General features: G+C 46.4%; 1 protein-coding gene across 1 annotated transcript in view; it reads right to left on the reverse strand.

The window, feature by feature from the left end:
* The window catches only part of LOC138948355 (uncharacterized), a 164,192-nt gene that overhangs the window by 47,206 nt on the left and 105,261 nt on the right, over positions 1 to 11,725 (reverse strand). The window contains exons 39-50 of the mRNA XM_070319884.1: positions 11,418 to 11,545; positions 10,923 to 11,013; positions 10,079 to 10,207; positions 9,139 to 9,258; positions 7,814 to 8,113; positions 5,704 to 5,877; positions 4,618 to 4,920; positions 4,206 to 4,312; positions 3,315 to 3,420; positions 2,870 to 3,040; positions 1,251 to 1,444; positions 137 to 254 (exon numbers count right to left, since the gene is read on the reverse strand). Of these exons, the coding sequence (XP_070175985.1) occupies positions 137 to 254; positions 1,251 to 1,444; positions 2,870 to 3,040; positions 3,315 to 3,420; positions 4,206 to 4,312; positions 4,618 to 4,920; positions 5,704 to 5,877; positions 7,814 to 8,113; positions 9,139 to 9,258; positions 10,079 to 10,207; positions 10,923 to 11,013; positions 11,418 to 11,545 (1,941 nt within the window). The remainder of the gene's footprint in view (positions 1 to 136; positions 255 to 1,250; positions 1,445 to 2,869; positions 3,041 to 3,314; positions 3,421 to 4,205; positions 4,313 to 4,617; positions 4,921 to 5,703; positions 5,878 to 7,813; positions 8,114 to 9,138; positions 9,259 to 10,078; positions 10,208 to 10,922; positions 11,014 to 11,417; positions 11,546 to 11,725) is intronic.

Genomic DNA, 11,725 nt, shown 5'->3' on the forward strand with positions numbered 1-11,725 from the left:
TCACTATAATCAGCCCTATAATCACCCCCCTATAATAAGTCCCTATAATCAGCCCTATAATCACCCCCCTATAATAAGTCCCTATAATCAGCCCTATAATCAGCCCCCTATAATCAGCCCCCTATGTCAGGTATACCTTCACAGTTGGTGCCAGCCCTTGTCGCGGCGTTGGTGCCAGGGATATGGTTACCATGGCGATCTACACAGAAACAGCCGGCAGTGGCGCCGTTGGTGAGGGACGTCTTGCACTGTGTCTGTAAAGTGACAAGACATCCAAACAACATCTCAAGTTGTGTTTTTCGTCAGCAACAGCTTCTAGTACTTGTCCGTCTCGATTCAGTTTTTGAGGCAAGTGACACTCGCTTAAGCCTCAAAATAGTAGAAATAAACATCCAAAAAGAGATAGACTGCCACCGTTCCAACATTCAGAATAAAAAACCCGAGAATGGTAGGTCATTGGAATGTCTATTATTGACCAAACAAAACGTTACATTTACTAGTACGTCGACCCAAAGGTCTATGAAGCAGACCGACTGACAGCAGACCGACTGACACACTATTTAGCAGGGCAAAGTCTTCTTCGCGAAGCTGGCCGCATGACGCTTTGGTCGTGAATTTTCGGTAACAGGACTCCGCGAAGATAGGTCGGCCTCCACTCGGGACCGCCTTTACTGGAAGCCAATATCATTATCATGCCCCTTCCTCCCCTTTTTCCTCGTTTCAAACCCTACCCCTGCTAGGTAATGGTACAAGTATTCTCATAACCGTTTGATCGCAGATGAGCAAAAACTAATTCACCGGACAGTAAAATCCATCGCTAGGAAGCTTGGCACGTACTGTACGTGAAGCAATTCTGCCTCCCCCCTCCTCTGCCCCCGACCCCATCACCCTCTCCAATTCAACTCACCACACGATAAAAACCGTTGGTATTTCATGGAGGGATCCAGGTAGCAGTCATGGCTCTGATGCTTTGTAGCTTGGTACATAGTATACGTGAGACAATCCCCCCCACCCCCGAAGTCTCCCCCCCCCTTCCCCAGCCTTTCTTTTGCAAGTTGAACCCAACAGACGATAAACGCCGTTCCTAAAGCAGGCAGGGATTCATGCCTTGGTCATAGCCGTGACGCTCTGTAGCTTGGCATATAATATACGTATAATATCTCTCTCTCTCTCTCTCTCTCTCTCTCTCTCTCTCTCTCTCTCTCTCTCTCTCTCTCTCTCTCTCTTTCAACCTCTCCAGTTCAACTCACCAGACGGTAGAAGCCGCTGGCATCACAGGCAGGGATCCAGGTGGCAGTCATGGCCTTGATGCTCTGTAGCTTGGCACGTAGTATACGTGAGGCAGCGTTGAGGTTGACATGACCTTTCTGCACCGCGGCCTTGACATTTTTGAGGTATTGGTGTTCCTGCGTGGCGCTCGTGCTGTGCGTGTCGCACGTGTGGTCTGTGTGGACAGAGAGAGATGGACATGTCATGACGTCACAGTGGTCAAGCTTAAAGGTCAACATCGCCGCGCGGCAGATGTAGCTCTAGGTTCTCGTGCTGGCTATTCTAAGTTTAGCTCTGTGGCCTTCTGCTATGACAAGGCTTGGTCTCCTGGACACGGATGTTTAGCTTTAATTTCCTAATTGGTGGCTTTTCAGGAAATCAATTCATCAACAAAATCAAACTCACGACAACGAGCTGTGAGGCTGTTGATGCCATGTCCAGTTGGGACCGGCTGGTGACATGTGTAATGGATTGTGTAATAATCGCTTCCCTGTTTGAATAATAATAATAATAATAATAATAATACGAATATTTATAACGCGCACATATCTCACCAACAGGCGACTCAAGGCGCACATACACTCATTCACACACACGGAGACTTAAAGTCACTAGCACACACACACCATCAACCATTAAAATATGTACAGTTATTCAGGGTGGGATGGGGTGGGCAGTGTAGAATGCATGGATTATTTGGAAAAAAGGAATGTCTTGAGTGCAGATTTGAATGATTCGAGGGACTGTTGTTGACGGAGGGGGAGAGGTAGTGTGTTCCATTGGCTAGGTGCTTGGAAAGAAAATGAGCGTTGACCTGCTGTTTTGAGTTTGGTGTGGGGGATGTTGAGCTTGAGGGAGTCAGCAGATGATCTGAGTGCTCGTGAAGGGACATAGAGAGAGAGAGAGTCCGAGAGATAGGCAGGGGCGAGACCATGGAGGCATTTGTAGGTGAGAGTGTTGATTTTGTAGGTGATACGGGCAGGAACGGGCAACCAGTGGAGCTGATTTAGGAGGGGGGTGATGTGATCTCTCTTTTTCTTTCGTAAGACAAGACGGGCAGAGCTATTTTGAATGCGTTGGAGACGAGAGATAGAAGAAGAGGGAAGACCCGCCAAGAGAGAGTTACAATAGTCAAGACGTGAGAGAATGGTGGAAGTGACCAGTTTGGCGGTAGCATCTGTGGTGAGGTACTTGCGGATAGTGGCGATGCGGCGGAGTTGGAAGTAGCAGGTGCGAGAGACAGAAGAGATGTGTTTCATGGAAAGGGTGTTGTCTAGAGTGACTCCGAGGTTTTTGACAGCAGAAGACAGAGGGACAGAATATGTTTAAATTCCAGTAGTTAGAAGGTCAGAGAGAGACCCCACCATTCCAGCCGAGTAGATAGGACAGAATCTAGAGTGTAAAGCTGAAGGCGGTCGGTTTCACCGGCTTGCCGAATGGCTATGCTTGTTGACATGATGAGGACTTTGTCTAGGAATGACAGTACCACACCACATGTACCAACAAAGTCTGTTTCTCATTCAGCTTCAACGTATGAGAATGTATGTGTGAAATTGCCACATCTGATTTAATATTAACAAAAATCAAAAAAGAATCTTACCGACAGGTTGGACGCACTGCATGCCACACACGCCGCAACACTTGAGGTTGGCCGGGCAGTCCGCGTCATCCAGACATGTGACGTAACATGACGCAATCCCGCCAGACTTGAGCGTGTCCAATGACGTCATGTTGGCTGACACGCTGGCTGGACACATTCCTGACTTCTCACCTGTGGAGGGTGGATGCATGGTGACGTCAACATTGACATGAAGGTAATGTTATCATCATAATCATGATCATCGTCGTCGTCGTCGTCATTCTTGTTCTAGAACTATTCGTCCTCATAACGGACATCCCATCATCCTGATCATTGTCTTGATAACAATCAAATCATTCTCGTCGTCAACCGAAACACAAATAGTCATACACACACCCACCTCCTCCTCCCCCTTCTCCCCCCTCGTCTTTAATCAGACAAAAAAAGACCAGTGAAATAATATTACGTTTCCTGCAGACACCGGAAGTACAGGCGCCTTCCCAGCTGTCCCTGCCGCACTCTTCCTGTTTCTCCACCACGCAGCGCATGCCGGGATCGTGGTCACACTCGCCCTGCACGAAACACACAGATCATGTCACCCCGTCATCAACACACCCAGACACAGCGGAAAACCCTTTTTAAGACCTCAACAAATCTGAGAAAATCAGGCCTAAAAGGGGAAGGGTCTTAAAATGGGGGTGAAGTTACACAGGTTATAAACAGACTATCTGAGAAAACACGGTCTGAAAAGGGAGGGAGTCTTAGATTAAGGGGGGGGGGGGGGGTCTTAAAAAGTGTGTTCTGCTTCCCAGTCACTGAGGCATTTCCATGCTATTGTGGAGACAAAAGGACCAGTCAAGAAAATGCATAACATGTGACAAATGGGGTAAAAATCAAGGGTCCAATAATTTGATGGAAACTCCCCTTTTTACATTTGGTCAAGTTTTGACTAAATGTTTCAACATAGACGGGGAATCGAGACGAGGGTGGTGGTGTGTGTATGTGTGTGTGTGTGTGTGTGTGTGTGTGTGTGTGTGTGTGTGTGTGTGTGTGTGTGTGTGTGTGTGTGTGTGTGTGTGTGTAGTCATTCCGAGAAAACTACTGGACCGATCTTCATGAAACTTAACATGAGTTCCTGGGTATGATATCCCTGGACTTTTTTTTCTCCATTTTTCAATAGATGTCTTTGATGACGTCATATCCGGCGTTTTACGAAAGTTGAGGCGGCACTGTCACACCCTCATTTTTAACCAAATTCATTGACATTTTGGTTAAGTAATCTTCGACAAACTCTGGACTATGGGATTGCATTTCACATGGGTGTTTGCACTGACAGGCGTCACAGCGGACAACTTACGTCACAGGGATGTATGCACTGACAGACGTCACAGCCGTGGATATCTTGAGCCAGGCCGTGTTCACAGTCCGTCAAGCTGCAGGCGGGTTTCGGACAGGAGTCGATCTCTGCAACACACATATAGATAGAGGTTACAGGCAGGCAGGCAGGCAGACAGACAGCAGTCGGACGGACGGACGGACGGACTGACATTCATACATACAGACGGACAGACAGGCGGACGGATGGATATATAGACGGGTGTATACACAAGACGGACATATTGACGGACGGACGGACGGACAGACAGTTAAGAATTAATTGAAAACGCTCCTTCTGAGTCTAAGTAGTATGCAAACCCAAACTAGGGTTGACACACACACACACACACACACACACACACACACACACACACACACACACACAGACTCACCATCACAGTCAGGCTTGGCAGGCCAGGCTGTCCTAGAGTGCAGCACGACGCCCCTCGGGTTGATACAGTAACACTCCACGGGGCTGTCGGTCCTCAGGTTGTACACGCACTGCACGTGCTGGAAGTGTCCGTCCTGTGCACAGCTCGCCTTGATCATCTGGCTCGGCAAGTTGGTGCTGGCGTGGAACAGCTTGTCCTGCAGCCGGTACAGCTCAGTCATCAGGGAACGATCCCCCGACGTCAGGGACCGCTGCATCAACTGCCACACCGCCAGTGAGATCTCGCACAACGACCTCGGTAAGGCTGTAATGGTGACATTTTGCTGTTTCACGTTATTTGTATTTTTGTTGTTGTTGTATTTATTTTAATTTTGAATTTTTTTTTTTACCAAACTATGACATTTTACACAGATCGAAGTAGTAATCATGCAGTGTTGCTACGAGAGTTAGAATTAATTTTATTTTTTTACGATTGAACGCACAAACGCATGTGTGTATGTACTCTTTGGTAGTCTCCGCTAACTGCTCAACTATGAGCTTTAGGCGGACTCTGACGTCACATGGCTTAAAGAACGGTAATCCAATGTTTAATCGATCATGTTGTGGTATTTGGTATATTTTATTGTCCTTGGGGAATTCCCTCAAGGAAGTTCATTAAATCCCCCCCCCCCCCCCCCCCCCCCCTACCCCTGCATGTGGCGTGTATTTTTGTTTTTGAAGCCCTGCGACTTTCGCTGTGACCTTGAAGTTTTTATCGTGTGCATGCGTGACATGAGAGAGAATCCTGGTGAGAATCCTCAATGCGGAGGATTTCAACCCCTGGGGCCGGTTTCATGGACTCGCGGGGATCACACTGGCAGAAGAACCAGCGCTGCGTCCCCCGACTGTCGGTTGTCCGAATGCAAAGAGCGAGAGGGTAGCACTGTACTCGGGAAACTCCCTGTGCGAAGAGGCACAGTCAGCCGACTGAAATATTTTTCATGAAACCCGATTTTGACGGGTTACTGCTTTTCACCCGTTTAACTGCAGTTGACCGACTGTGTTGCTTGCCCGTGAAACCGGCCCCTGAAGATGACACATGACTCACATGCTGGTTGCCCTGACCCGGCCCTGTCCTGACACAAGATGCCCGAGTAGCCCGGGTCACACTGACACAGGGTCCCGTTCAGCAGGTTGCCCACACACCTCCCCCCGTTACGGCACACGTCGCTTAGTGTTGTGCTGCACAGCATCTCGCCAGCCAGCTCCGGGGAGTAAGGGGCTGCAACGTGAGGTCATCATCATCATCATCATCATCATCATCATCATCATCATCATCATCGTCGTCGTCGTCGTCGCCGTCGTCGTCATCATCATCATCATCATCATCATCATCATCATCATCATCATCATCATCATCGCCATCATCATCGTCGTTATCACTATCACCACCATCATCATCATCATCATCATCATCATCATCATCATCATCATCAACATCATCATCAGCATCATCATCAGCATCATCCTCCTCGTCGCCATCATCATCCTCGTCATCCTCGTCATCATCAGCGTCGTTATCACTATCACTATCACCATCATCAGTCATCAATCATCATCATCATCATCCTCGTCATCATCAGCGTCGTTATCACTATCACCATCATCAATCATCATCATCATCATCATCATCATCATCATCATCATCATCATCGTCGCCATCATCATCATCGTCGTTAACACTATCACCATCATCAATCATCAATCATCATCATCAATCATCATCATCATCATCATCATCGTCGCCATCATCATCCTCGTCATCATCAGCGTCGTTATCACTATCACCATCATCAATCGTCATCATCATCATCATCCTCGTCATCATCAGCGTCGTTATCACTATCACCATCATCAATCGTCATCATCATCATCCTCGTCAGCGTCGTTATCACTATCATCATCATCATCATCATCATCCTCGTCATCCTCGTCATCATCAGCGTCGTTATCACTATCATCAATCATCATCATCCTCGTCATCATCAGCGTCGTTATCACTATCACCATCATCAATCATCATTACCATCATCATCATCATCATCATCAGCAGCAGCTTTGATGTTACAGACGAACGATAGAAAGAAAACTGGGACACTGGGAAAGGAACGAAAGCAATACAGAAAGTCAAAGGAAAGAAAGAGCAAACGAAGTAAGGAAAAAACCCACCACAAAACACCACCTAAAGATATTGAGACAGGAAAGCACCCACCACAAAACACCACCTAAAGATATTGAGACAGGAAAGCACCCACCACAAAACACCACCTAAAGATATTGAGACAGGAAAGCACCCACCACAAAACACCACCTAAAGATATTGAGACAGGAAAGCACCCACCACAAAACACCACCTAAAGATATTGAGACAGGAAAGCACCCACCACAAAACACCACCTAAAGATATTGAGACAGGAAAGCACCCACCACAAAACACCACCTAAAGATATTGAGACAGGAAAGCACCCACCACAAAACACCACCTAAAGATATTGAGACAGGAAAGCACCCACCACAAAACACCACCTAAAGATATTGAGACAGGAAAAAACCCACCACAAAACACCACCTAAAGATATTGAGACAGGAAAGCACCCACCACAAAACACCACCTAAAGATATTGAGACAGGAAAGCACCCACCACAAAACACCACCTAAAGATATTGAGACAGGAAAGCACCCACCACAAAACACCACCTAAAGATATTGAGACAGGAAAGCACCCACCACAAAACACCACCTAAAGATATTGAGACAGGAAAGCACCCACCACAAAACACCACCTAAAGATATTGAGACAGGAAAGCACCCACCACAAAACACCACCTAAAGATATTGAGACAGGAAAGCACCCACCACAAAACACCACCTAAAGATATTGAGACAGGAAAGCACCCACCACAAAACACCACCTAAAGATATTGAGACAGGAAAGCACCCACCACAAAACACCACCTAAAGATATTGAGACAGGAAAGCACCCACCACAAAACACCACCTAAAGATATTGAGACAGGAAAGCACCCACCACAAAACACCACCTAAAGATATTGAGACAGGAAAGCACCCACCACAAAACACCACCTAAAGATATTGAGACAGGAAAGCACCCACCACAAAACACCACCTAAAGATATTGAGACAGGAAAGCACCCACCAGTGCAGGCCGGAAAGCCAGGGTAAGCCAAGACGTTACTGCTGATGGGAGTTCCGTCTTGGTTAACGCAGTGACACGTCTCTGCCTGTGACCTCAAGTTGACCTTGCACTGCACGGGACTAAAGCCGCCGTCAGACGTGCAGTTTGTCAGCGGCAGGTCCTGCGCGTCAATGTGCGTCATGATTTGCGTCATCATGTTGTAGAGCTGTGTTTGCGTCACGCCAGGAACCGACAGACTGCTCTTGGAGATGTTGAGCATGTCGGAGAAGAGCGCGTGTTGTTGTTCGCATGGCGAGTGAGCTGGACAAATGAGGGCGGGAAATCACTATTATTCCTTCTTCTCTTCCCCTTTTACAACTTGAAATGTAATCCTCTTATCGTTATCCGACAAACGTTATATTCGTCCGCTAAATCAGATATAATATTGTTTTTAAGAGCACGCTCATAAGCGGAGCTTGTTGTGCTCCATTTGTTGAACTGATTGTATGTGGCATTGTTATTTGTGATTTAACTGAATAAAAAACTGTTTAAACCAAATTATGTGAGGCTTTTTTCGATGATTAATAAACAACCATTACACAGAGTTTAAGTACAGAACAAGTACAAGTTAAGGAAAGGTTAAGGCATAGTTCTTTTCGCATAAACAACTCGGCTCATCGTCTCAGATCCGACCAGGCTTCTGAGTCCATCCCAGATTATCGGTAACTCCTTACAACTGCTTGGGGTGCCCACACTTTCTGGCTGTCGACGAATCCTGTGTTATCTGGTGCATGAAAAGGTAAATGTAATATGTGTAACAGTATTTATCCTACATAGGTGAGATAGACCACTCATGAGATAGCAATATCGTTCAAACCACACGTGTGTATAATTATCATGTAAATGAGGTCGTATCAAACTGCTTTTCCAATGCTTATGATACCAAAGTCACCGAGACAAACGTCATATTGGAAACACTTTTGCTCCTGCTGTTTCCCCTGGGAGAATTTTTAGAACTTACGCGTCACGCTATACTTTCTAGAGTAACGTGTCGTTGCTTTGACGTCAACGATTGCACGAGGCTTTGGAAAAGATCGAGGTTCAAAAAGAAGCGTCTACAATTTGGACGCCTCGACTGCGGGAAGTTTTGAGTAAAATAAACGTAAGTACAGTATGTAGGATAAACTGAATATTACATGGCTTGCTGTGTCGTACCAAATTTACACTCGTTGCTTTTTCAAATATTGAAAAGTTCGCTTTCGCTCGCAGTTCAATATTTAAAAAAGCAACGAGTGTACACCTGGCACGACACAGTAAGCCATGTATTATTATGTAAAATCTCTTACCTGGCTGGTCACAGTTGATACCGCCACGCCCGTGTGGACACTGACACAGCACACCCACATGGGCGTCACCCACACACCCAAGGGTGCACACTTTGTCTGGTACCACGTTGCACACACCCACTGCACACACACACACACACACACACACACACAGCAAAGTGGGTCGCCAGGACATACACAAGTTACTCGCCCAGACAACACATAGTCGATTCTGTGTACTTTCAAGAGCAATTTCTGAGAAAATGGTAATTTGTTCAACGAAATGAAATATTGTTGTGTTTTGTTGCCCCGAATTCCCAGACTACAGTGAAACAAAGGGACCTAAGCACTCGAAACATAGACAACTACAGTAAGTGAAAGTATCCTGGCACCTGATCAACGAAGTATTGAAATGAACAGAAGACTTCGATCATCAAGAAAGGATTAAAGTACATATTTTGTGAGCAGTGAGCAGTTTATTTTTGGCTCATAAGTGTAGCCTATGCGATCGTAACTTTGTCTGTCTGTGCGTTTGTGCGTGTGTGCGTGTGTGTGTGTGTTTGTTTGTGCGTGTGTATGTCTGTGGTAGAAACTTTAACATTTCGTCATTTGAAGACGTCACATTATGACGTAAGAGGGTTAGACGTCACGCGAAGGAATTACTGAAAGTCTCGGTCATTGTTATTTTGAGCGGGCCGAGACTAGTTGGCAGTCGTGTCCCTGTAAGTAGGCTACATGCAGACAGACAGATCTAGATCTAGTGTCTCGCTTTCTTGCACAGTGTCACCAATGCTTACTGTGTGTGTGTGTGTGTGTATGTGTGACGGAGTGATTGAGTTTGTGTTACTGTTTGTCTATTTCTTACGTGAGCCTTGAAGGCTTCGCCTCTTGTTTCATAATGTCACAAGTCTCCTATACCATAATACGTCAAGCGTTAGCTTGCAAGTGGAGTGCTTCTCACCATTCTCTTCACAGTGGGAACCGCTGAATCCCTGTTGACACTGGCACCGGTAAGACCCGTCATTCTTCGTCACACACAGCGCTCCGTGCTGACACGGTTGACTGTCACACGCCTCGCTCTCTGACAGCGCTGTGACACAACATGACACATGTACATGACACATGACACGACTGGCTGCCACACGCCTCGCTCTCTGACAGCGCTGTGACACAACATGACACATGTACATGACACATGACACGGCTGACTGTCACACGCCTCGCTCTCTGACAGCGCTGTTGGCACAACATGACACATGTACATGACACGACTGACTGTCACACGCCTCGCTCTCTGACAGCGCTGTGACACAACATGACACATGTACATGACACATGACACGACTGACTGTCACACGCCTCGCTCTCTGACAGCGCTGTGACACAACATGACACATGTACATGACACATGACACGACTGACTGTCACTCGCCTCGCTCTCTGACAGCGCTGTTGGCACAACATGACACATGACACAGCGAAAAAAACACGTTCTTTGTCAACACAAAAATAACTACACTGACAAAATAAAAATAAAAAGACCTTTCAATTTTGTTAAATAATTTCCCCGACAGGCATTTGCAAAACACAACACTGAGAAGAAGATATTTTTTGAGAACAGTCACAGCATTACTGTCGAAGTTATTCTTATTATTCCATCTCCCTGAAATATCCTTGTTAAAGAAAACACACACGCTTAAATGAAACGATTTTCGTGAACCAGAAATCAAATGATAGTCAAAACAACAAAGATGTTTCGTGTAATCCCCGATCCAATTTGACAAAACTGTCGACGTGAAACTCACGGATGCAGCGAGACTTGACGTCACAGTCGCCGTTCTTGACTACGTCACAGTCCTCCATGTGGACACACTTCTCGCTGACACGACAATCAGCCTGAAACACACACAGCACTTTGCACAACCCTTCTGCATATAACCGAGTGTTGGAACACAACAATCACTTTTGGAGGCAGAGCCCAGTCAAACAGGATTCAGAATGTAAAAACTAATTTCTTAGCCCTATAAAAACTGTTATGTGTACGCAAAGGTTCCAATGAACATACATTTTATTAATCTTTAAAATGTGTAGTATTGATTAAGATGTTAGATTCTTGATAGAGAGAGAGAGAGAGAGAGAGAGAGAGAGAGAGAGAGAGAGAGAGAGAGAGAGAGAGAGAGAGAGAGAGAGAGAGAGCGAGTGGGGGGGGGGAGAAACAAATTTTTTCCAAGGGTTTTTAGCATCATTATCATCTTGATCATTATCGTCGTCATCACCATCATCACCATCACCACTCTCACCTTGCCGTCACAGAACCAGAGCGGCATCCTGCAGGTGGCGTCGTTCTGGGGGTAGCAGGAGCAGGCGAGCGTGTCTTGGTGTGTCCCCCTCACACACTGCTGGCCAGCGGAACAGTTGCACGGCAACACTAGACAGGCCATCAAACAGTCATAATGACATGGTCACTGTCTCGTCAACACACGGCAACACTTTCGTCTACAACACTGTCATCATTGTCACAGACAGACATGAACGCACGCGCTCACGCACACCCACACACACACAGGAACAGAGAGAGAGAGAGAGAGAGAGAGAGAGAGAGAGAGAG

Source organism: Littorina saxatilis, linkage group LG15 (assembly GCF_037325665.1).
Source record: "Littorina saxatilis isolate snail1 linkage group LG15, US_GU_Lsax_2.0, whole genome shotgun sequence".
Taxonomy (NCBI): domain Eukaryota; kingdom Metazoa; phylum Mollusca; class Gastropoda; order Littorinimorpha; family Littorinidae; genus Littorina; species Littorina saxatilis.